General features: G+C 43.0%; 1 protein-coding gene across 1 annotated transcript; it reads right to left on the bottom strand.

The window, feature by feature from the left end:
* Window positions 1-4,225: 4,225 nt before the first annotated feature.
* Window positions 4,226-18,147, bottom strand: ASB16 (ankyrin repeat and SOCS box containing 16). Its single transcript, XM_082271706.1, has 5 exons — window positions 17,777-18,147; window positions 14,199-14,466; window positions 9,207-9,699; window positions 6,370-6,483; window positions 4,226-4,664 (listed from the first exon to the last, which is right to left on the bottom strand). The coding sequence occupies exons 1-5, from the start codon at window positions 18,084-18,086 to the stop codon at window positions 4,479-4,481; spliced, it is 1,371 nt and encodes a 456-aa protein (XP_082127832.1). The 5' UTR covers window positions 18,087-18,147; the 3' UTR covers window positions 4,226-4,478.
* Between the last annotated feature and the right edge of the window lie 8,584 nt (window positions 18,148-26,731).

The following is a 26,731-nucleotide window of genomic DNA, read 5'->3' as shown; positions in this document are numbered from 1 at the left end:
GGCAGCGATCTGTGATTTTTTTTTTTTTTGCAGGACTGCGACATTGCGGCGGACAGATCGGACCCTTGACTGACATTTTTGACACTTTTGGGGATACCAGTGACATTACTATTAATATTTTGTTCATCATTTTAGGCCAATTTGTGTTCTGCTACATATTTTTAGTAATAAAAATCCCAATGAGTGTATATTAAATTGGTTTGCGAAAAAGTTATCGCGTCTACAAACTAGGGGAAAGATTTATGTCATTTTTACTTATTTACTTATTTTTTACTAATAATAGCGGCGATCAGCAATTTGTATTGGGACTGCAACATTGCCATAGACAAATCGGACACCTAACTGACACTTTTGGGGGGACCAGTGACATTACTACAGTTATCAGTGCTAAAAATATGCAATGTTACTGTACTAATGACACTGGCAGAGAAGGGGTTAACACCAGGGGCAATCAAAGGGTTAAATGTGTGCCTAGTGGGTTCTTTCTAACTGTGTGGGGGATGGACTTTCTGTATGAACACAGACTGTGTGTTCCTTAATAGGAGGAACACAGGATCCCTGTGTTCATCACTGACAGAACAGCGGTCTGCCGTGTTTACATCGGCAGACCGCCGTTCTGTCTACATGGGGAGCGATTGCAGGTGCCCAGCAGACGCCACACACTGATTGGCTCCCTCTCTAGCCAATCGGTGCGTGCGCGCACCCCCCCAATGCTTCACAAAACGATGTACAGGTAGGTCATTTCGCCTAACAGAGCCGACCTGCCGCAATATAACTACGGCGGCTGGTTGGAAAGTGGTTAAAGCGGAGTTCCGGGCACAGATGTCATTTTTTAATAAACATACCCCCGGGACAGTCAGGGCTAGCACATTCCACAATGGCTAGCCTCTGATCTGTCCCGGTTCGCACTTACCTTTTAGAAGAAATACTTACTTAGAAAATTTCTTCCACAGCGTTTCCATCTCTGTTGTGGGCAGCTGAAGCCAGCGCGTCCTCTTCTGTGTCTTCTTCCGCGTCTTCTTGTCCCAGAATGCGCCGCACCGGCCCCTCTCGTCACTTCCGGTGCGGCGCCACATTCCTCCACAGCTTCTGGGCATGCCCAGAAGCTGTTTAGCAGGGGAATGCGGCATCGCCCGGAAATGATGAGCGGGGTCGGTGCCGTCGCATTGATTCCTGGGAGCGATGACGTTCAGCTCCCAGGAATCATAGCGAGGCAGGAAGTGACGGGGTGAGCCGCGGCTCCGAGGGAGGAAGTACTCTGAGGTGAGTATCTTCGATCTTCAATTGCAAGGTAAGTAAGAAAAAAAAAAAATATCCAATTCCTTTTCAGGTGAGGCATTCCTAGCGGAGGGGCACAAAAAAAAACTCCGCCCGGAACTCCGCTTTAAGCACCCAGTCTTTTTCTGACATTTGTTGTGTACAAGTAAAAATCTTTTTTGCTAGAAAATTACTTAGAACCCCAAACATTATATTAATATTTTTAGCAGAGACCCTAGAGAATAAAATGGCAGTCATGGCAAATTTTTATGTCATGCGTTTTTTTTTTTAAACGCAATTTATTTTGGAAAAAATTCACTTAATTAAATTTTGAGATGGGCATCTTGCCATCGCTCATCTCTATAGGAAAACATTGCCGACGCTGGAAGGCTCAGAGGCTCACCAATCAGTAACGTAACCCCAGGAATCAGCAGAGGGGGCGACACCTCCCACCGCTTCTAAAAGTGATCCCACGATGAATCTGCCGCGGGGATCCCTGTTATCTGAAAGTCGGCCGGCCGAGGGAAAAGAATATACTCGGGTATGGGATCTAGCTGCAACCATAACCTCGGTATTTAACGGTAAAGTAATGAAGTCAATTCCCAGTAAGGCGGTCGGTAACTGGTGTACATCTATTGCCCATCCAGCTGTCAAAAAGGGCCATTGCCATATATGGGGTATGATGTCAGCCAACATCCCCGCCCATTTGTTTACATGCAGCTGTCAGGTGGGTATCCCCTACCCAGCAGATGAATACGGCTGACAATAAGTCACTGGTTGCTAGGATGCCAGGGGCAACCAGCACCCTAGCAACCTACATGTCTTTAGCACTTCGAAGCAAAGCTAAACTCTCCTATCCTTCACAGCCAAGGAAACCGCCGACTTATGCCCCATACACACATGCAGATTATCTGCAGACTTTTGTCTACAGACTTACCTTTTCTATGTAGTGCAAGGGCCTGCCGGATTGCATACAAATTGAAAGTGTTTAGGTTTGACCTCATATTATATGGTTTTGGTAAGTCTACAGATAATCTGCACGTGTGTATGGGGCATTAGCCTCTGTTTGGTCTGCAGTTGCCATGATGCTGACTCATGTGATCAGGTATGACAGCAGCCATTTGGTGACATGACAGTTGGGTTGAGAGCACAAGCAACGGTGACAGCTACTATTAATGACATGCCTTGAATTTTTCTAACTGTTACATTTTAACTGTTAAACAGTTTTTACTGTTAAACAGTTAAAACTGTTTTTTAACTGTTAAATTGATTTGTTTAGTGGAACCCATTGATTTAAAAGTTCCCCTGTACAGAGACAATCCAAGCAGCTCTGTACCATGTGATGGCTGTGATGACCCAATAGGGCACTGTGGAGGGGGGGTTAGGAGCAGAGGCTCCTCCCCTCCCCCTCACATGCTTGTTCCTCATCCATTCACAAAATGGCTTGTTTTCCCTTCTAGCGTGCAAGTCATTCCGTGAATGGACAGAGGAGATCCTGTTATTCATCTACCCCTCCTCTATTCAGAGAATGTGTTGCTGTGCCGTCCATAACGCAGGCGGTGCGATCCTTCACAGTCGCTGATCTGGAGTTTGACTTTCACGTATATAAAGCAATCTAATTTAAACCAGGACTCCATTCATGGATAGAGGAGGGAGTTAGAACCTCTGCCCAGTGTTTGTTGCTCCCTTTGAGGTTTCCCTTCACTATCTGTTGTGTCACCACGACAGGAAGTGAGGAGAATCCCTCCAGGGAAGACACAAATGCAATAAAATAACTGAACATAACTTGCAGCAATAATTTTATTGTGACGTTTTGGTAGTGACAGGTTTCTAGGTGCAGATGACACATCTAGGCACACCGATCTGCACAAAGGTCTGTTTATGCTTCCCCTGGAGTACATTGTAGCTCCAACCTATGCTGTAGGGGCATGACAGCTTGCAGTCCCCATAGCAACGGTCCTGAACAAGCAAACTACATTAGACAACCAATCATCAATACATGTTTATATATGGGGTCCTTACCAAACTGTGACCCCCCTACTGCCCCCTACTGGAAGAAATCCAGAATTTCCTGTATATGCTAATTTACACTATATGGATCTAGTTCTCAACAATTTTTTATTACCACCATATTCTGCTTAACAATTTATAAATTCAAACTACTAGTTATATCTACAATATAACTTCGGCGGCTAGTCGGCAAGTGGTTGAGCACCCAGTCTTTTTCTGACATTTGTGTACAAGTAAAAATCTTTTTTGCTAGAAAATTACTTAGAACCCCAAACATTATATTAATATTTTTAGCAGAGACCCTAAAGAATAAAATGCACTACCTGCATTCTAAATAAATATGTACTAAAAATCTACATTCACTCCGATGTACATGGCTCTGTTTAGCTTTCCATAGATTAAAATGACAGGGACACCTTCTGGCTAAATAGGTGAACTACATTACAATGCAATACAAGGCCTGTGTATACAATACCATTTTATATACTTCAAAAAGTAAAGTGACATTCCCCAAAATCTGTCTTTATATCGAGATGGGTGGGAGGCGGAGACACTTGGGTCAGCCTAACGCTGAACTCCAGGCACAAAAACTTTTATTAAAATAGCAACAAATAAATAGCAACAGAAGATTTAGATACACTTTTTGTGCACCAAATACCTTTGCAGACCCGTATATACCATTGTAAACGTAGCAGTGACATCCTCACTGTGCTGCACAAAGTCTGTGCAGAGAGCAGAGCTGTGGGTGGGGTACAGCAGGCTCCACCCACCACATGCTGCCTGCAGAAAACTACAGGAGGGGGAGGAGCCAAGACCAGTCACCCTGCACAAGAAGAGGGAGGAGCAGTGACTGGTCTTTACAGGAAGCTCCTGCGCAGAGGTGAAGCATCACTCTTGTATTTAGACAAAATTATAATATTGTCTAAATACAAGAGGATTGCAAGTGTGAATGAGTCCTAAACCAAACATTTTGATCTGCTCAGGCTAAAGGTGGCTTCCAGAAGTTTAAAAAATAAACCTGTCACTTGGTAGATTTTTTTTGTCAATAGGGCTGCCTAAGTGGGTCCATACATTAGTTATTTGGACCAGTTAATGCAAAAGGTACCATAAAAGAACTATATCTGGTGCATTTTGGTCATTGAACTAATTGTAGTGTAGTCTGACACAGCCTTCAATTGACAAACTTGCTGTCACCTCTTCGTGATCACCGGTTAGTGGACACTGCCCTCTGGCTGCAGAAGAAGATATGCCGTGAGCGCTGGGGGTAATCGAAGATCTGGAATCGCTTTGTAGCATACGTCACCATATTTACTTCTCACAGCACAGCGAGCAAGGTGCTGAAGACGCCGAGGTTGATTTGAAAGTCTTGAGATGGATTCATATAAACTCTGATGTTCCTATAAAAAGAGGAGAAGTGGGTTTTCCAATGGCCTTACTTTATACAGTATTTTACTATAACATACCTCTCAGCTGTCCTGGATTTGCTGGGACCACCCCAGGATTTCAAGTAAATCCCCAGTCCTGCGAATCTGGGCTGAATCCTGCAGTGGAGCCCAGTGTCAGAAAAAGTTCCGGCAATTGACTCCACTAGTCAACCTGTGCCCAGTCAACACAGCCCTGCCCACTCACCTGCTCATTAGCCCACTGTACAGCCTGCTGCATGGGAGAGGAGGTAGGCTAGGTCTTTTCCACCTCCTCCCCATGTCCCCCTGTGAAAGGGTTGTGTGGGCAGAAATTTTGAAGCAGCGCTTCTGACGGTACTGCCTTATGCCTCGTACACACGCAACGATTATCGGCCGACCAATCGACTTTTGTCCAGAGTGGTGTTTTGTTGGTTGGAATGTGCCTAGACTGCACACGAATTTTCTCGGCCAACAAAACTCTACTTCAGAAGTGATGTCATGTGCTGGTTTACTTTCCGTGTGTTTTTTCTTCTCTGGGCATGCCCAGCCTTGCTCATCAAATTTTTGTCTGCCGAAATCTGTACTGACTGACGGAAAAATCGGCCGTTGTGTTGACGGCCAACAAAAATTTTATAGCCTGCACACCAGATTTTATTCGGCCGAAATGTCGGAGTCGGTTGTCGAAAGCATCATACTAACAAGCCGAAAATCGGCCGATCGGACGTTGGCCGAAAATTCCCGGCCAATAATCGATGCGTGTGTACGAGGCATTAGACTCTGGGTGAGTGAAGAACTGAAATCTCCCCTCTCTCTTTTCCTGCCATCTAATCCTGCCTTCCACATAATATAGTGATCCTTCCTGCCTTCAATGTGCCATAGTGATCCTTCCTTCCGGGCTTCCATGTACCATAGTGATCTTTCTTGCCTTCCATGTACAATAGTGATCCTTCTTGCCTTCCATGTGCCATAGTGATTCTTCCTTCCTGCTTTTCGTGTACCATAGTGATCCTTCCTACCTTCCATGTACCATAGTGATCCTTCTTACCTTCCATGATTCATAGTGATCCTTCCTTCTTGCCTTCCATGTGCCATAGTGATCGTTCCTTCCTGCCTTCCATGTACCATAGTGATTCTTCTTACCTTCCATGTGTCATAGTGATCCTTCCTTCTTGCCTTCCATGTGCCATAGTGATCGTTCCTTCCTGCCTTCCATGTACCATAGTGATCCTTCCTGCCTTCCATATACCATAGTGATCCTTCCTCCCCTCCATGTACCATAGTGATCCCTCTTTCCTTTCTTCCATGTACCATAGTGATCCTTCCTGCCTTCCATGTACCATAGTGATCCTTCTTACCTTCCATGTGTCATAGTGATCCTTCCTTCTTGCCTTCCATGTGCCATAGTGATCGTTCCTTCCTGCCTTCCATGTACCATAGTGATCCTTCCTGCCTTCCATATACCATAGTGATCCTTCCTCCCCTCCATGTACCATAGTGATCCCTCTTTCCTTTCTTCCATGTACCATAGTGATCCTTCTTGCCTTCCATGCACCCCCCCCTCCCACTATCATGTATGGCCACACCCACCTTTTGGTGTGGTGTGCTTAGTGTGCCGCAGGTCACTGTCCCCATGAAATGTCCCTCATTCTCAAGTTCAAAAGCTGGGAGGTATGCTATAAACACAACACTGAATTCTTACCTTCCACACTGAAGGGGGCACAGCTTCTACCCAGAAGTCACCTGGTGGGATACGATCATAGGAGTTCAGAAGGATCTCAAAGGCTAAGGGGGATGAAGCACAGTACCTCCACATCTAGAGACAGAGAATCTCACTTTATTATATTTCTAATGTGTTAAAATACCATAAAACTAAAAAGCATAAGAAAAATATCCTTCAATTTTGTGGGCTTCCGTGGTCTTTAATACATATAGAAAAATACATTCCTCAAGTTCCTAACTTGATCTCTGTTAAAAGAAAAAAAAAAATCTCAATGAGAATTTAGGCAGAGCTGCTAACTGGCCAGCTGTGTGTAAATGTCAATCTCAAATTCTGTTCAACTCAGATCATGTGACCATATGACTTGGCACAAGGTCCCATGACTGGCTGCTCATATTTCACAAAACAACAAAATAAAGGAGAGCAATTTTTAGTGTGAAGATCATATTAAAAAATGACAATAAAACCCAACACGAGGCTCCACTCCCCTTTCCAAATTGGCCCCTTATTTTGTGGGCTCCACTGGCCACAGTTCTGGTTACCAGTCCTCAGAAAGGAGGCGCTGGAACTAAAGAGAGTCCAGTGAAGGGCAACAAAATTAAAAAGGGGACTAGCGCACCTCAGTTATGACTATAAGCATTAAACAATCCCTCTTAGAGAAGAGACACTTAAGAGGAGATATGGTAGCGATATACAACGTTCTCTATGTGATTCTAGCATAAGGAGCTTAAGAAGACACATGGCCATTCAATGAAGTTGGAGGAAAAGCGATTTAACCTTAAACTCAAGGGGGTTCTTAACTGTCAGAGCAGTTAGGATGTGGAACTCCATTCCACAATTGGTGGTGTCAGCAAGAAGTGTTGATCATTTAAAAAAAACACTTAGATGGGCATCTTAGCGAATGCAATATAGAGAGATATGGGAAATGATTTTGACATAAACACACCCACAAAGATTAAACTGGTTGGACTGGTATCTTTATTCTACCTTACTAACTATATAATTATGTAACTAGTAGTATTATATTCTTTTATTTTTCATCCCTTGAGGGATCCAAGAAACCGTTGAGGTATACTGCTGCCTATGGAAGGAATAAGCACTGACGGAAAAGTGTGCTAGGAGGATAGATGTCTTTTCTTAAGCTCAGCTGTGTTAAAATGGACTTATTTTTCCTTAAACTTTTTTCTTACTCTTCCTTCTTTGCATCACTCCTCGAGCTTGTCTCTTGGATTGCAGCTATCTGGCATGGCTGTCCTCAGCCTTTGTGTCTGGACACCACTGGACTAGACGTTGTGGGGATTGCTGGTAAGTGAACTTTGGACACTAGGCTCCGCGTTAGGACACTTTCCAGTTTCTGTTTAGGAAAAAATAACTGTGGAGCACTTTTCGAGTCCAGAGCCCTTGGCATTTCCTCAATGCTTGCCCTGTCTCTGAAGACACTTTTAGAGAGTAGAGCTACCCCATTTGCATAGATTGATGGGCACCTTTATATAACCCCTTCTTGCCGGTTTCTACGTCAGAAGAGGTAAACACTACAGGTATGCCGATGTACTATGCGAGAACATGTCTATTGTTCCTAAATATGCAAGGTAATAAAGTACATTTGATTATTGAATGCCCATATGAGGATTCAGTAGCTTAGTAGAACAGAATTTATATATTCTAAATGCCGGAAAAAAGGTATCATTTATAAGCACCGGATATGATGCCCGTCCGTGCTTGATATAAATAGAACTCTGCCGAGCGGATATAATGTCTTTGAAAATGCCCAATAGGCGGGCGAAACGCGTTGACGCACTTCCGGTACGGCTGGAACGCATCGTCACATCCGGTTTACTTCCTGGATTGTCAGTGGAGCGCACGCTAATAGCGGCGTCCACCATCACTTGTTTCATTACTCTGCGTTTTTTTACTTCTGTCTTGTAAGTATGTTTTTATTGTTTTGGGGCCAATAAATTACCTGAACATACTACACCATCTGCGGTCCTTTTGTTTCATATTTGGGGCATACGGAGGTCTTCCTTGGAGCGATCCCTTGCAAGACATCCCGATCTTGGATCACCCCCAGCAAGAGCCCGAGTGCAATAGTCCAATGGATTTTACAAGCGTTTGAGACTCATTATTGTGGTGAGTAGGGAACCAAGAGGGTTTGCCAATCACCTGAGCACCGTTTGGATAACCATTTTTGCACCTGACCACTTTATTGGATATATCACTGTTAAGGACTGATTTATCACATTTGAAATATTTGTCAAATATTTATTAATTTGTTTCATATATCACTATTTATTAATTTTCACATGGATTGCTAGCGCTGTTTTAAATTTGTTTTACCACTGCAGGTATGAGCGTTGAAGTTTCCTTGATCTCATTCCACCCATACATCGTTAAGTTAATACCTTCAAATTGGGTTCCTGCGTGCAAAAGCCATGTGGAACTTTGATCTGTTCCTGCTGCTGCCTAGAGTGACCTCTGTGAATCCAACCCTTACTACCAGCACCATACTCTGCACCAGTACACTGTTAATGTAGGGGGATGAGGCCATGCACTCTAAGTATGTCCTCAGTCTTCAGAGCTGAGTGATGCTGTGCATCGTATAACATGAAAGACTAAGGGCATCTTGTGGCAAAGAGCTACTACATGGGACAGGACTGAGAGTAGATGATGCAGCCTGAACAGGCTGGAGAACCTTATTGAGCAATACAATTTACTCTGAATAACAGACATTGCCATATGGTCTCAAACTCACTAGAATTATACCATATGGATCCCTTCAAGCCATAGTTCAAACAGGAGAGACCCACGTTACTCAGACTCACCTTGACACTAGGTGACTCTGATCCATGGTTGAGTAATGTCTGTACCAGCTGATGGGGCTGACACTCAGGATAATCAGTGCACACCTGCAGTGCACAATCCAGTGGGGTGTATCCAGCGCTGTTGGTTACATTGACAGATGCCCCATGGTCAAGCAACATTTTCACCAGACTGAGATGGCAGTTGGAGCTGGCATTGTGCAGGGGCCCGTGGCCCTTCTTCCCAGGAGTGCCAGGAGAACCTCCTGCCTTCAACAACATCTCTACGACCCTCAGGTACCGCCCAAAGTGCTGCGGGGAGTCGCCAGCTGCACAGGCTGCATTAATGGGTGTCTCGCCCTCGCGGTTGAGGGCACAAGGGTCAGCACCAAGACTTAAGTACAACGCTACATGGGCTTCTAGACCACGGGTGGCTGCCACGTGCAGTGGTGTAGCACGAGTGTAATGGCAGGGAAGGTTCACAATAGCACCATATTCCAGCAGTTGTCTTGCACACCTAAAAAATAAGATATCGGTAAAATGAGACCCTTAAAAAAATAATATTTAGAAAATACTCCACATTTTCAGCATAATTTATATATATATGAGGGGGTTAAAAAAAAGTGCGGAAACTTTTTGAAGAACCCTCGTATTTTAAAGAATTTTCAGTCTTACATTACTATAATCACCCAGGATCAATAATGAAACAATTATATCAGCCCCATTATTTATCTTTACTTCCTGAGACTTGAACGTCAGGGGTCAGAGGCCAACTACAGTCTGACCATTGCTGCCTTGTCAACTGCTTGGTGTCTCTAAACTTCTGAAAGTAAACAAAAGAGTCCAATAGCTAAAGTCTGCATCATGGCGCGTGGGCACTGCATCGTGGCGCGTGGGCACCGCAATGTCTATGAAGTATGTACAGATTACACATTAAGGAACACTTACCTCCCAAAGCCTCCCTTTTAGGTTACGACTACCCTGATCTGCTTTGTTGATCCATTGCCGCTGCTGCCAACTTCACCTGATCTGCCTGCTTTGGCGTCTTTAATAATCTTGATTGGCCGGCTTGGGATGACATACTGTAATTCTTACACTCGCGCATGGGATATAATTTATCCAGGCACCCAAGGAATAAACACTGAGCTGCGCATGCCTGGGAGGAGATTGCTAGCAGATAAGACAAAGTCTCTTCTACCTAAAAAAGTGGAACTTCACTCTTTCAATCAACATTGACTATTCTTAACCTCTTCCATACCGGGGAAATTCCGGCATTCCTCTACTACATGTAAAAATAAATTTCTTGCTAGAAAATCACCCAGAACCCCCAAGCACTATACATTTTTTTAGCAGAGACCCTAGGAAATAAAATGGCAGTCATTGCAATTTTTTTATGTCACACGGTATTTGCGCAGCAATTTTTCAAACGCGATTTGTCTGGAAAAAAAAACACTTTCATAGATAAAAAAAAAAAAGTAAAGTTAGCCCAATTTTTTTGTATAATGTGAAAGATGATGTTACCCCAAGTAAATAGATACCAAACATGTCCTGCTTTAAAATTGCGCACACTCGTGGAATGGTGCCAAACTTTGGTACCTAAAAATTTCCATAGGCTACGATTTAACATTTTTTACAAGTTTCCAGTTTAGAGTTACAGAGGAGGTCTTGTGCTAGAATTATTGCTCTTGCTATAAAGTTTGCGGTGATACCTCACATGTGTGGATGTTGTTTACGTATGCGTTCACTTCTGCGTGCAAGCACGAGGGGAAGGGGCGCTTTAATTTTTAAAACTTTTTTTTTTTATCACATCCCTTGTAACAAGAATAGGGCATGACAGGTCCTCTTTATGGAGAGATCTGGGGTCTATAGGATCTCGGCTTTCCAGCCGAACACACGGCAGTGTTCACAACTGCCGGGGCTGGGCGTGAAGTCATAACAACAGTCATAGAGATGATCAGGGACCATCTGGTCCTTGGTCAGCTCTATGGTAAACATCTGCCGCTGGCGGATTCCTTCTTCGGCTCACTGATCGGCTCACTGATTGCACGGTTCAGCCGGTAGAAGCAATGCTTCTACCGGCTGAACCGCCGCTATGATTGTTTTTACTGTGCAGGGAATCACTGGCTGAAAAAAAAAGATATCTGAATGATGCCTGTAGCTGCACCCATCATTCAGATATCTCCAATCAAACCCAAGGACATGATGGCCAAAGGTTATGGAAGTGGTTAATCTCTATGCTTTTTTACATTTCTTCAGTTACTTTCTGGTTTCTAGGCCTAGGCAAATGATGTCATATATTCCAGAAGTCTTCAAGAGAGGAGGAGGGGCTTTCTTAGCTAAGCGCATCCTCCTGCTTTCATGCCCAAGCTAAGGGCAGATGGATTCCAGGATATAAATGCTTAATAAATTATTTACCCTTACTCAAGATGGCCACAGCCAGAAATGTTAGGGGAGTGTTTTTCAATGTGATTTCTTAGTAAAATAAAGCATGGAAACATGGATGGATGGATGGGGGGGGGGGGGGGGGGTTTACTTTGAATATAAAAAATAAATTAAATCGCCTTTTTGGTTTGTGGTGCTCCGGTGCAGTGTAGTTCCAATTTATAAAGCCTACCTGCTAGAATTCTGTTTTTCAAACAGTTTAGTTTCTTCTTAAAACAGGACTTAACAAGGGCTCTATGTTGCATCCTAGAGCAGGGGTCTCCAAACCCTCCGAACAAAGGGACATTTTACTGTCCTTCAGGGTTTAGGGGGTCAGGACTGTGGCTGGTGGGAGTAGAAAATGCCCAGCATCAGTGCCCCATCACTGGTTCTAATGGGAGGAACAGTGCCGCATTGTTCATATCAATCAGAAGAATAGTGCCTTATTCATGTTGGGAACACAGGGGAATATTGCCCCATCATTGGTGTCAGTTTGTGAAGTAGTGCTTCATTGATGTTGTCAGTAGGGGGAAATATTGCCCCATCATTGGTGTCAGTTTGTGAAATAGTGCTCCATTGTTGGTGTCATTAGGGGAAATGGTGCCCTGTCATTGGTGTCAGTTGGTGGAATAGTGCTCCATCATTGGTGTCAGTTGGTGGAATAATGCTCCATCTTTGGTGTCAGTTGGTGGAATAGTGCTCCATTGATGGTGTTAGTAGGGGGATTGATGCCCCATCACTGGTGTCAGTTGGTGGAATAGTGCTCCATTGGTGCTGTCAGGAGGGAGAATGATCATTGGTGTCAGTTGGTGGAATAGTGCTCCATTGATGTTGTCAGTAGGGGAAATGGTGCCCTGTCATTGTTATCCATTAGTGGAATAGTGCTCCATCATTGGTGTCAGTTGGTGGAATATTGCTACATTGATGGTGTTAGTAGGAGGATTGATGCCCCATCACTGGTGTCAGTTGGTGGAATAGTGCTCCATTGGTGCTGTCAGGAGGGAGAATGATCATTGGTGTCAGTTGGTGGAATAGTGCTCCATTGATGTTGTCAGTAGGGGAAATGGTGCCCTGTCATTGTTATCCATTAGTGGAATAGTGCTCCATCATTGGTGTCAGTTGGTGGAATAGTGCTACATTGATGGTGTTAGTAGGGGGATTGATGCCCCATCACTGGTGTCACTTGGTGGAATAGTGCTCCATTGGTGCTGTCAGGAGGGAGAATGATCATTGGTGTCAGTTGGTGGAATAGTGCTCCATTGATGTTGTCAGTAGGGGAAATGGTGCCCTGTCATTGTTATCCATTAGTGGAATAGTGCTCCATCATTGGTGTCAGTTGGTGGAATATTGCTACATTGATGGTGTTAGTAGGGGGATTGATGCCCCATCACTGGTGTCAGTTGGTGGAATAGTGCTCCATTGATGCTGTCAGTAGGGAGAATGCTACCCGATCATTGGTGTCAGTTGGTGGAATAGTGCTCCATAGATGGTGTCAGTAGGTAGACTACTACCCAATCATTGATGTCAGTTGGTGGAATAGTGCTCCATTGATGGTGTCAAGTAGATGGAATGGTGCCCTGTCATTGGTATCCGTTGGTGGAATAGTGCTCAATCGTTGGTGTAAGTTGGTGGAATAGTGCTCCATTGATGGTGTCAGTAGGGAGAAAAACTACCCGATCATTGGTGTCAGTTGGTGGAGTTAGTTCCCCAAGGACCAGAAAAGGCAAGCAAAGGAGACCACTGTTCTAGAGAGATGGAAGACTGCATAGGAGCTTGGACAGTTGACAAAGCAGCAAGTTTAGTCCTCGGGTGACCTACAACCTCATCAAATCAGAAACTTAAAAGAAAAAATTAAATTCTGCTTTTATTTGATTTCAAAAACATCATCAGGAATACACTGTACAATAACCTTAGTGAATACAATGTATAAAAGATTCTGTCAATAATATAAAAATGTATCTAAACCTCGGGAAAATGTTGCTGTTTACCAGTCCTGTAGGGGCTGCATTTGTTTTCTTTACCAAGCATTTTTCCTTTATTTTCACCCCGTGATCCTGGCAGTAACACATTTCTGTTCTACCGTGACAACTCTCACTTACTGTAGTGTATCTACAGATCGTTGTCACCCTAGGACAAGACATAACATCTCCCCCTCTCCTCTTCTCCATAACATAGAGAGGAGGTGTTTTGTAGTTCATGGGGAGAACTCAGTAAAGTTTCATAATAAGGTTTGAGATTAACAGATGTTAAACAGACTTTGAATATTATATTTAACATGACTAAAACAGAGCAAATAAGGGATTATCCTTGTTTGGGTTTACATTCACTTTCATTATCTTGTAATAGACCTTTCCAGGCCCCTTCTAGGGGTAGTGTATCTTTTATTTAATACATTATCCCTATGTTATACCAGATTGTGTGGTTCCTGTGCACACATACTCCCTAAACACATGCATGGAGATTAGAGTAGCATTGATTGCGGGGGTCAAGGGGTCCGAACTTCATTTGCAACAACAAACTTAGCACTGTTTTACTAGTAGAGTGGGCAGTTTTTAACCCACAGATGATAGCTTCTATTCTAAACAATATACTCACTCTAGGGTGTCCTTTGTGGTACAGAAGTGGAGGGGTGCCTGGCCATCTTCGCTCTGTAGATTACGGTCTGCTCCACGGCTTAGTAGTAGCTGGGTACACTCAGCATGTCCTCCCTCGCAGGCGTCGTGCAGCGCTCCCCTTCCCCCCACTGTAGTGTTGGGGTTAGCACCATGGCATATCAAGTGGCGCACACACTCTGAATATCCCCGAGCGGCAGTGATACGAAGCGGTGTGGTGTGAGACTTTTTAGGTGTTAAGGAGAAGAGACCTGACAAATACAAGCATGGAGGCATATGAATTCCGTTATCACATCATGATCATTTATTTAAAGTTACAATAACAGTGGAAGGGGGATAGACCTTAAGTCTACAGAGCACAGGTGTCAGGAGTATGTAATGTAGAGTGCAGGGGTCAGAAGTAGGTAATGTATAGAATGCAGGTATCAGGAGTATGTAATGTACAGAGTACAGGGGTCAGAAGTAGGTAATGTATAGAATGCAGGTGTCAGGAGTATGTAATGTAGAGTGCAGGGTTCACAAGTAGGTAATGTACAGAATGCAGGTGTCAAAAGTATGTAATGTACAGAGTGCAGGGGTTTGAAATAGGCATAGGTGTGCGCAGCCTATTGCATTAGGGTGTGCAACCCAGAGCCCAAGCACACATGCTAGTGTATAAAAAAAAAACACTCACACTCTTATAAATAAATGTAATCAAACATTTTAAAATGCATTAAACATGGACGCCGTCAGTGGGGCAGTGCATAGTGTCAGTAGATCAGTGGATGGTTTCAGTCAGTAGGGCAGAGGACGATGTCAGTCGTTTTTTTATTTTTATTTAAATTTTTTTTTGCAATTTTTTAAAATTAGATTTTACACATTTTTTAGGAGCCCCATTGGGGGCTTTGGTAAAATATGAGGGGTCTAAACAGGCCGATGATGTCTCCCTTTTGAGACAGAGAAAGAGATCGAGGACAGAGATTTCCCTGTCACTTTCTCTGCAGCCTCAGCTGCACTGGACTGAATGAATGGGAAGCATGGCTTCCAGTTCATTCACAAACTGAAACATACAAAAAACACAGTTTACTATGCTTCAGTTATAAATGAATGCAGTGAGTGATTGGTATTGACAAAAAGAAAGGGAACAGGGACAGTAGGGACAGTGGGGGCATATACTGGTACCGATTTACTGTATTTTCCTCCTCCTGCCGCTGAATGGTAGCGGGAGGGAGAGGAGGAGAAGCAGATTTTCAGCGGCTGCAGAAGGAAAATACAGATTGGATCCAGAAAACGCCTCTCCAGCTGCCCCTCCTGTCCGGGTCCCAGGAGTCAGCAAGGAAGGATTATGGTCTACTCATCACCTGCCCATAATCCACAGGTAGATTGTGATTAACAACTTGCTGACCCCTGTATTAGGGTGTGCCCAGGCACACCATCTGCGCACTCCTATGGAAGTAAGTAATGTACAGAATGCAGATGATAGGAGTATGTAACATACAGAATACAGGAGTCATGACTCTTTGAGGACTCCTATTATATTTATTTATCCCTGGCATACTGCAGGCTGTGCCCACTGCTACCAACAGATACAGTGCCTTGAGAAAGTATTCGGCCCCCTTGAACTTTGCAACCTTTTGCCACATTTCAGGCTTCAAACATAAAGATATAAAACTGTAATTTTGTGAAGAATCAACAACAAGTGGGACACAATCATGAAGTGGAACGAAATTTATTGGATATTTCAAACTATTTTAACAAATAAAAAACTGAAAAATTGGGCGTGCAAAATTATTCAGCCCCCTTAAGTTAATACTTTGTAGCGCCACCTTTTGCTGCGATTACAGCTGTAAGTCTCTTGGGGTATGTCTCTATCAGTTTTGCACATCGAGAGACTGAAATTTTTGCCCATTCCTCCTTGCAAAACAGCTCGAGCTCAGTGAGGTTGGATGGAGAGCGTTTGTGAACAGCAGTTTTCAGTTCTTTCCACAGATTCTCGATTGGATTCAGGTCTGGACTTTGACTTGGCCATTCTAACACCTGGATATGTTTATTTGTGAACCATTCCATTGTAGATTTTGCTTTATGTTTTGGATCATTGTCTTGTTGGAAGACAAATCTCCGTCCCAGTCTCAGGTCTTTTGCAGACTCCATCAGGTTTTCTTCCAGAATGGTCCTGTATTTGGCTCCATCCATCTTCCCATCAATTTTAACCATCTTCCCTGTCCCTGCTGAAGAAAAGCAGGCCCAAACCATGATGCTGCCACCACCATGTTTGACAGTGGGGATGGTGTGTTCAGGGTGATGAGCTGTGTTGCTTTTACACCAAACATAACGTTTTGCATTATTGCCAAAAAGTTTGATTTTGGTTTCATCTGACCAGAGCACCTTCTTCCACATGTTTGGTGTGTCTCCCAGGTGACTTGTGGCAAACTTTAAACAACACTTTTTATGGATATCTTTAAGAAATGGCTTTCTTCTTGCCACTCTTCCATAAAGGCCAGATTTGTGCAGTATATGACTGATTGTTGTCCTATGGACAGAGTCTCCCACCTCAGCTGTAGATCTCTGCAGTTCATCCAGAGTGATCATGGGCCTCTTGGCTGCATCTCTGATCAGTCTTCTCCTTGTATGAGCTGAAAGTTTAGAGGGACGGCCAGGTCTTCGTAGATTTGCAGTGGTCTGATACTCCTTCCATTTCAATATTATCGCTTGCACAGTGCTCCTTGGGATGTTTAAAGCTTTGGAAATCTTTTTGTATCCAAATCCGGCTTTAAACTTCTCCACAACAGTATCTCGGACCTGCCTGGTGTGTTCCTTGTTCTTCATGATGCTTTCTGCGCTTTAAACGGACCTCTGAGACTATCACAGTGCAGGTGCATTTATACGAAGACTTGATTACACACAGGTGGATTCTATTTATCATCATTAGTCATTTAGGTCAACATTGGATCATTCAGAGATCCTCACTGAACTTCTGGAGAGAGTTTGCTGCACTGAAAGTAAAGGGGCTGAATAATATTTGTTAACAAAGTTTGAAATATCCAATAAATTTCGACCCACTTCAAGATTGTGTCCCACTTGTTGTTGATTCTTCACAAAAAATTACAGTTTTATATCTTTATGCTTGAAGCCTGAAATGTGGCAAAAGGTTGCAAAGTTCAAGGGGGCCGAATACTTTCGCAAGGCACTGTACCTCCACCTATAACCTTGTATCCGACACAATACCCCCCTCAATCCCTACACCCATCACTGACCATGTTCCCAGCAAAAACCAAGCACACCATACTTGGTCTGCACCACTGGGGTCCCCTCATTCTAGTAAACTGGCACACAATTAACAATCTGATTAGAAAATCTCCTTTAGATTTATGCCTATGGCGATGAAGCGTAAGGGCCTTCAATTTAAGTCTAGTCAAGTAGGCCATCTCACTACATGGCTGTTTGTATAGCTAAACAAAATTGTATAGTTAGGATTGTACAATCAGATTGAGAAGTGTGTGGCCAGTCCTTTGGGGAGGTGAATTTTCTCCTTTGACAACCCTCTTTTGCTTTGAATCACAAACATTGCATTGATCACCTCACCTATGTCTGGAGACCACTGTAGCTCTTCACTGACCGTCTCCACCACGACTTCTGCCGAGTCCTGTTCTTTGAATATGACCTTAATCCTCTCTATATCGCCAGTGTACAGGGCATTGTGGATGGCGACATCGCGGCAGTACTGGCGCCGCTGGCTAGCTGGGGGTTGAAAAGAACTTCTGTTGGTCTGTAACCTGCGGGTGAGACACTGCCTGCTCACCGCCCTCCTGCGATCCTCGTTCTCCAGCTGTTCTCTCTGCCATTGGAGGGAGCGTAGGGTGGTCGTGGTGAAGGGGAAGGTGTCCCTGGACATTGTACTAGGTTAGCTTCAGCTCACTGTAGCCTCATTGCACTCACTGAAAGAGAACTGCTCAGTCCTATTTATAACTGAGAGGCTCTGCTGCTCCACATGGTAAACATATTTTTGCAGTGTCACTTTCCTGGATATAATTATGGGGTGGCCTGTCCCTAACATGACTCTCATTGTGACTTTTATCACATGGAATCATCACACAGACTGATTGACCACTATTATCGCTTTAAGACCAATATTAATTAGAATCAAATCTGTACCTCTACAAAGATTTAATAAGTACACTCTATTACCAAAAGTATTGGGACACCTGCCTTTAAACGCACATGAACTTTAATGGCATCCCAGTCTTAGTCCATAGGGTTCAAGATTGGGTTAGCCCACCCTTTGCAGCTATAACAGCTTCAACTCTTCGGGGAAGGCTGTCCACAAGGTTTAGGAGTGTGTCTATGGGAATGTTTGACCATTCGTCCCGAAGCGCATCTGTGAGGTTAGGCACTGATGTGGACGAAAAGGCCTGGCTCGCAGTCTCTGCTCTAATTCATCCCATAGAGGTTCTATCAGTTTGAGGTCAGGACTCTGTGCAGACCAGAAGCTCCTCCACCCCAAACTCACTCATCCATGGCTTTATGGACCTTGCTTTGTGCACTAGTATGCAGTCATGTTGGAACATGAAAAGCCATCCCCGAAATTATCCAAAATGTCTTGGTATGCAGACGCCTTAAGAGTTCCTTTCACTGGAACTAAGGGGCCAAGCCCAACCCCTAAAAAATAACCCCACACCATAATCCCTCTCCTCCAAATGATTTGGATCAGTGCACAAAGCAAGGTCCATAAAGACATGGATGAGCAAGTTTGGGATGGAGGAACTTAACTGGCCTGCACAGAGTCCTGACCTCAACCCGATAGAACACCTATGGTATGAATTAGAGCACAGACTGTGAGCCAGGCCTTCTCATCTAACATCAGTGCCTGACCTCACAAATGCGCTTCTGAAAGGATGGTCAAACATTCCCATAGAAACACTCCAGCCCTTGTGGACACCCTTCCCAGAAGAGTTAAAGCTGTTAAAGCTGTTATAGCTGCAAAGGGTGGGCCAAATCAATATTGAACCCTACGGACTAAGACTGGGATGCCATTAAAGTTCAAGTGTGTGCAAAGGCAGGTGTCCCAATACATTTGGTAATATAGTGTACCTTGTACACGGAGCTCTCTCTCTCTTTTTTTTTTTGTAATCAAAAATTTTAAACTTTCTAGAATTTTAAATTATACAAACATACAAAGTACACTTCCACCATTCTGTTGAAACAGTTACCCAAAATCATCCACCTACCCCTTCCACTTCACTTTACCATCCCTCCATTGTACCGCCTCCCTCTCTTATGCTAATTCCCCCAAATTTCTGTGTATTTCCTGGTTTTCTTGATTTACTGGTTTTATGAAATAAACATACCCAAGGATCGTCAGTAATATCTACTCCTGTAATCTCACCAATGCATTGCTGCACCTTCTGCCAATAATCGTGGATCCTAGGAAAGTCCCACCACACGTGAGCCATCGTGCCCAGCATATCACAACCCCTCCAGCATAGTGGGGACTTCTCTGGTTGTAATTTTTGTGCTTTTATGGGTGTTATATACCATCTCAGTAAACATTTGTAGATCAGTTCAATGGTGTTTACATCAACTGAATAATTATGGGCAGCCTTCAGCAATGCATTTACTTCTTGTTCCTTTAATCGTGTTCCTAACTCCTTTTGCCACATCTCTATGAATGGAGGTATCCTCAGGCCAGCCATTTCCGTAAGCATTGTGTATATCTGAGATATACTATGTTTTACTTTGGTTTGTGGGTTACATAGTTTTTTCACTAAGTTCAGATCCTTCTCGGATCTAATCAGTTGTGGTAAGGATCCCACAAAATGCTTTACCTGAAAATATCTCCATTCATTCAGGGATATGTTTTCCCTTTTAGTTTTAGGCTCATGATATGTTCTTATCTTCCCTCCATGTATTAGGTCTTTTAACTGTGTGTTTTTTGATCCAATTAACAAATTGTGTCTCATTCCCAGGTGCAAAGTATCTTGTATCATCTAGTGATAACAGTGGGAAATTGTATTCCCTTTTAGCATGTCTATGTATCGTATCCCATATTTTATACACCACTTTAGTCATTTTGTGCATATATTCCTGTGTGTCCCTGTATTTGGGTAGAAGCCAGATGCTTTTATTTTACTGTGTGCCACTTAACGTGATTTCTAACTTAACCCATCTTTTGTCTGAATTTATTTTTGTCCATTCTATCATTCATGAAATTATAACTGCATTATAATATCTTTTAAAATCTGGTGCTGCTAACCCCCGCTTGTATTTTCCCTTTACTCAGTGTCGTATACTGTATTCTTGGCTTCTTTCCTTGCCAAGCAAACTTTAATTCCATTGTTTTAACTGTCTCAAAATGTATCTGTGGGATATCTATTGGTAACATTTGAAATTTATATAAGATTTTAGGTAGTATTAACATCTTTACCCTATTTATTCGTCCCAACCAGGAGAGACGCCGTTTTGAAAAAATTTTAATATCTGCTTTTATCTCATTTAGCATAGGGATATAGTTGGCATGGTATAAGCTTTTTAAATATGGGGTTGGGTTTATCCCTAAGTATTTTAGTTCTGATTTTGCCCAAGTAAAAGGAAAATCCTTCTGCAGCGCTTTTTCTTCTCTCTTGCTAAGCCCTATATTCAAGGTCTCTGATTTTATTGGGTTGATCTTAAACTTTGATAGTTTCCCGTACTTTTTTAGTTCTTTTATTACGTTTGGGAGGGTTATTCTAGGGTTGGTGATGTAAAACAGGATGGCTTTATGTTCTTCAAGTCCCACCTTTACTCCCCCTATGTCTACATTGTTCCGGATAGTGGCTAACAATGTTTCCAGCGACAGGGCGAACAACAGGGGGCAAAAGTAGACACCCCTGTCTTGTCCCGTTGTACATTCCAAAAGTAGGAGAAAGGTTCCCGTTTACTTTTACTGAGGCTGTCAGGTTCCTATATACCGCTCTGATCCATTGGTTCATTCTAGGGCCAATCCCTAAATCTTTTATTATTTCTAAAATAAACCCTCAGTCCACCCTGTCAAATGCTTTTTCAGCGCAGATCGGGGGCCTTAAAGCCTCTAGATTTTTGTAATAAGAGTAACGTTCTTATCCCATTATCTTAAAATTATATATAAAACCTGTCTGGTCTGCGCAGATCCATTCAGGTATTCGCTCTTTTAGTCTAGTTGCTAGAATTTTTGCCTAAAAGTTTTATGTCAGTTTAGTAACGCTATCGGCCTAAAGCTAGAGCACAGGGTGGCGTCCTTTCCTTCTTTTGGTATTACCGTTATGTAGTCTTGTAATGATTCTTCTCTCGTTTCCTTTCCTTCTCCTATCCCATTCATATATGTACATCATTTTGGTACTAATATTTCCTTAAACGTCCTATAGTAGCGAGTGGTAAACCCATCGGGTCCTGGACTCTTCCCTATTGCAGAGTTTTTTAATGCAACCTTTATCTTTTTGCAAGATTGGTGCCTCAAGGGCCCGCAGTTGTTCTGTTTTTATTCTAGATAATTTTGCCTCCTTTGTATTTTTTTCCATCTTTTGTTTTCTTTTTTTGTTCTTCATGTGTTCCCTTCTGCCTTACTGTATTATAAAGCGCCATAGTAACTATGAAATGCTTTAGCTATATCTGTTGTTGAATGTACCATTTCTCCTCTATTATTTTTTCAATATAGTTGATGGATTTTTTGTTTTTCTGGCTACTCTATTAAAGGCCCTTCTTGTCTCTTCTTCCATTAGTTCTTTTAATTTATCCCTTTTTATTACTAGGGCTTGTATCTCTGTTTCCACACTCTTTATGTTTTTGTTCTAACTCATATATTTCTGATATTAGTCTTTTTATTTTAATAGCTCTTTCCCTCTTCTTCTTAGAGCCTATCCAAATCAGTACGTCCCTGATGTACGCCTTGTGAGCTTCCCACACTGTGGCGTCTGATATATCTCAGGCTTCATTACACTTAAAGTATTGTTCCAATTATTTTCCTATCTTTTTCTTTATTTCTACATTTTGAATCAGTTCTTCATTAGGCCTCTAGATATTTACGCTCTTCCGGAGTCCTATCAGTTTTATTTTAATAATTGCTGCCGCGTGGTCTAAGTGTCATAATTCCTATCGACAACTGCCTCTAATATTCTATGTTCGATCATGATGTAATACAATCTTGAGTACATCCCGTGCACAGAGGAGTGGAATGAGTAATCCCTAGGGCAGGGATCCTCAAACTACGGCCCTCCAGCTATTGCGGAACTACACATCCCACGAGGCATTGTAAAACTCTGACATTTACAGACATGACAAGGCATAATGGGATGGAAATTGTAGTTCCTGAACAACTGGAGGGCCATAGTTTAAAGACCCTTGCCCTAGGGTGTTGGATTCTTCATGCGTCCACTAGCTGACAGTGAAATTATTTATTTCTCACCGCCCTGAGGTGGTGACCTTCAGTCGCCTGTGCACGAGATGTACAGTCCAAGTGTGTGGATCCATACAAAAGTTGAACTCTCCTGCCGGAATCAGTTTACCTTTTTTAAAGTGCATCAACTTTTCTAAGACACCTTTCAAATAGCCCATCAGGTTTTTATTTGGGCAGTATACATTTGCCACTGTCCATTCCATTCCCTGCAATTGTCCCTTCAAGAATAAATACCATCCCTCTGGATCGACCAACCTATCATCGAGAGAAAACCTAACATCCCTTGCCATACCAATTGCTACTACTTTTGCTCTCTTAGTTGGAGAGTCCCCATAAAACCATGTCAGATAAAATTTTGAGTATAATTTCACATTTGTTATCTTGTGCTATACAGTGCATTGCGAAAGTATTCGGCCCCCTTGAACTTTTCGACCTTTTGCCACATTTCAGGCTTCAAACATAAAGATATAAAACTGTAATTTTTTGTGAAGAATCAACAAGTGGGACACAATTATGAAGTGGAACGACATTTATTGGATATTTCAAACTTTAACAAATAAAAAACTGAAATATTGGGCGTTCAAAATTATTCAGCCCCCTTAAGTTAATACTTTGTAGCGCCACCTTTTGCTGCGATTACAGCTGTAAGTCGCTTGGGGGTCTCTATCAGTTTTGCACATCAAGAGACTGACATTTTTGCCCATTCCTCCTTGCAAAACAGCTCGAGCTTAGTGAGGTTGGATGGAGAGCGTTTGTGAACAGCAGTTTTCAGTTCTTTCCACAGATTCTCGATTGGATTCAGGTCTGGACTTTGACTTGGCCATTCTAACACCTGGATATGTTTATTTGTGAACCATTCCATTGTAGATTTTGCTTTAGGTTTTGGATCATTGTCTTGTTGGAAGACAAATTTCCGTCCCAGTCTCAGATCTTTTGCAGACTCCATCAGGTTTTCTTCCAGAATGGTCCTGTATTTGGGTCCATCCATCTTCCCATCAATTTTAACCATCTTCCCTGTCCCTGCTGAAGAAAGGCAGGCCCAAACCATGATGCTGCCACCACCATGTTTGACAGTGGGAATGGTGTGTTCAGGGTGATGAGCGGTGTTGCTTTTACGCCAAACATAACGTTTTGCATTGTTGCCAAAAAGTTCGATTTTGGTTTCATCTGACCAGAGCACCTTCTTCCACATGTTTGGTGTGTCTCGCAGGTGGCTTGTGGCAAACTTTAAACGACACTTTTTATGGATAGCTTTAAGAAATGGCTTTCTTCTTGCCACTCTTCCATAAAGGCCAGATTTGTGCAGTATACGACCGATTGCTGTCCTATGGACAGAGTCTCCCACCTCAGCTGTAGATCTCTGCAGTTCATCCAGAGTGATCATGGGCCTTTTGGCCGCATCTCTGATCAGTCTTCTTGTATGAGCTGAAAGGGACGGCCAGGTCTTCGTAGATTTGCAGTGGTCTGATATTCCTTCCATTTCAATAATTATCGCTTGCACAGTGCTCCTTGGGATGTTTAAAGCTTGGGAAATCTTTTTGTATCCAAATCCAACTTTAAACTTCTCCACAACAGTATCTCGGACCTGCCTGGTGTGTTCCTTGTTCTTTATGATGCTCTCTGCGCTTTAAACGGACCTCTGAGACTATCACAGTGCAGGTGCATTTATACGGAGACTTGATTACACACAGGTGGATTCTATTTATCATCATTAGTCATTTAGGTCAACATTGGATCATTCAGAGATCCTCACTGAACTTCTGGAGAGAGTTTGCTGCACTGAAAGTAAAAGGGGCTGAATAATTTTGCACGCCTAATTTTTCTGTTTTTTATTTGTTAAAGTTTGAAATATCCAATAAATTTCGTTACACTTCATGATTGTGTCCCACTTGTTGATTCTTCACAAAAAATTACAGTTTTATATCTTTATGCTTGAAGCCTGAAATGTGGCAAAAGGTCGAAAAGTTCAAGGGGGCCGAATACTTTTGCAATGCACTGTATGTATCTCCTGTAGAAATATTATACTAGAAGAGTAGCGTCTGAGTTCTTCTAGAACCTTATGCCTTTTGATTGGCATATTTAATCCTCTAACATTTTATGTTAAGAGGTTTAAGGTATTTGTTTTGTCCTTATTGTCACTCCATCTCCCTCCTCCTGTATTTTACTTCCTTACTTTTCTCCTCTCTTAGTCTACTCGGGGTACATAGACAGGACCATTTTCTAAGGAGAATACATGTATGCTTGTGCCAGGGATCATAAGGGGAGACAATACCAACAAGTAATTTTTCCATTTTGCACAAAATTTTCTTTTTCTTGACTCCGCCCCCCCCCACCTTCAACCCAATATCACACATCCCCCACCTTTGCCTCTGTTACCTCCCCCCCACAGAACTGCTGTTAAACATAGCATGATGTTAGATTGACCAACTAATGGTCCTGGAGTAGTTAGAATTGTCCCTCTAGGGTACAACTTGCCTGTCTACTCCTATACCTTTGGGTGGTGCTCAACCCCGTACGCTCGTTGAGCTCATACTCCCTGGTTAGAGAGAAGAGGCTCGGGCCAAGTTAGGTTTCCCATCCTAAGATCCCTTATACCTTCCCGCCTGCCCCCCCACTTCCACCCAATGAAGCTCACCCCCCCCCCCCCCAACCCTCCTCTCTGCCCCACCTTATTTTCAGCTTTATTGTTCAGTTTCTTTTCTTTGATGCCCATCGCTGCTAGTCTTCCTCTTGAATTAACCCTTCTGTTTTGTCTTCGGGCCAGCCTGGTATATTTGGTATGGGAATTTCCAGTTTTTTGCCCTGCAATTCTTCTGGGAATCTTAACCTTGTTGTACGACCGTCCCTCAGACATATCCTGGGAAGCCCCAGTTGTGCCATACTCCATGGTTTTGCACGAAGTCCAAAAGTGGTTTCAGTAGTCTCCTTCTTAATGTATACTGTGACAGATCTGTAAAGATCTTGATGTTGGCACCTTCATAATTTATAGGTGTTTCAAGCTCTCCCAGATTTGAGCTTTTTCTGCATAGTTCTGGAATCTTATAATTACATCTTGTGAGGCCTCTGTTGGTGCGCCTTTTGAACTTCTGACCTGGTGTTCTCTTTCAGTTTTTAGCTGTTCAGCTTCTTCTCTGTCCAATAGTTGGTTAAATATTATCTTCCTTTTCTCTGTTAAGTCCTCTCCCCATGTGTTGGTTCGGGTAGACCTCTTATTCTCAAGTTTTTCCTTCTACTCTAGTTTTCTTGGTCTTCCAATTTATATGCCAGATTTTTCTGTTCCATTTTTAGGTCCATCTCCTTTTTTAACTAATTTATTTGTATGTAACAATCTTCTCTTTTTTCCATATCTTCCACACGTGCCAGTAGATGGCCCAGGTCATTGTGTATTGTCATTTCTGTTTTTAGGGACTTTTCTAGAGATGCAAACATTGTGGCCATTTCCCCCTTTGTGGGTATTTTGAGTGTTCACCCCTTGTTCTACTATACGGTCCTGCTCTAGGTCACTTTCCAAGACCTCTTGACTGCCCTATTATGTTTGTATCCGGTGGTGGCCTTTTTTTTATTTTATCTCTGTCTGTCTTATACGGGCTCCTTGCGGTTTCTCTGGGACCGGTTTATCTGGGCCATCTTCTTGTGTCCGATATTTGTTGTTCCAGGGCTTAAACTTACTTTAGGTGACTTAGCCATCGCTCCTCCTCTTGCTGATTTACCCCTCATGTTTATGTGTGTTTTATTTAACCCCCATTATACTCACGGCCCCTATGGTGTTTCTGTGTCCCCAGTAAGGCCGTACAAGTTCAACAGTCAGTGCAGCGCAAAGACCGCATCCAAAGCAAAGTGAGGAAAAAAAAAATTAAAAAGGAATTTGTTGGACACATTGTCTACAGAGGTATGTTTGTTGTGACTTGTGGGGGGAATCAGAGTCCTATTGTGGGATTAATTGGCTCCTGAGGGTTCCATTCAGTTTCCTCCTCTTTTAAAACTGCCCCCGATATAGCCGTTGAATCTGTGGGAATCCAAACCAGACTTGCATCCAGCTCTCCTGTAGCTCCGTTCTGGCCAGAGCGCCTCCAGACTCCAGCGGTTGATCCTCAGCTCAATCCACCTGTCTTTCGGCCACCTCCATGGCAACA

This window comes from Pelophylax lessonae (assembly GCF_965119305.1).
Source record: "Pelophylax lessonae genome assembly, chromosome: 11".
NCBI classification, from domain to species: Eukaryota; Metazoa; Chordata; class Amphibia; order Anura; family Ranidae; genus Pelophylax; species Pelophylax lessonae.
This window is presented reverse-complemented; position numbering and strand designations above follow the sequence as displayed.

What these genes read in the sequence shown, in the direction of transcription:
- ASB16 (XM_082271706.1), bottom strand. Translation starts at nt 18,086, where the DNA reads ATGTCCAGGGACACCTTCCCCTTCACCACGACCACCCTACGCTCCCTC. An exon ending in ACCACAAAGGACACCCTAGA is followed by an intron (nt 9,700 to 14,198) that starts GTGAGTATATTG and finishes CTTATTTTTTAG; the next exon opens with GTGTGCAAGACAACTGCTGG. An exon ending in TGCCCCCTTCAGTGTGGAAG is followed by an intron (nt 4,665 to 6,369) that starts GTAAGAATTCAG and finishes CTCTTTTTATAG; the next exon opens with GAACATCAGAGTTTATATGA.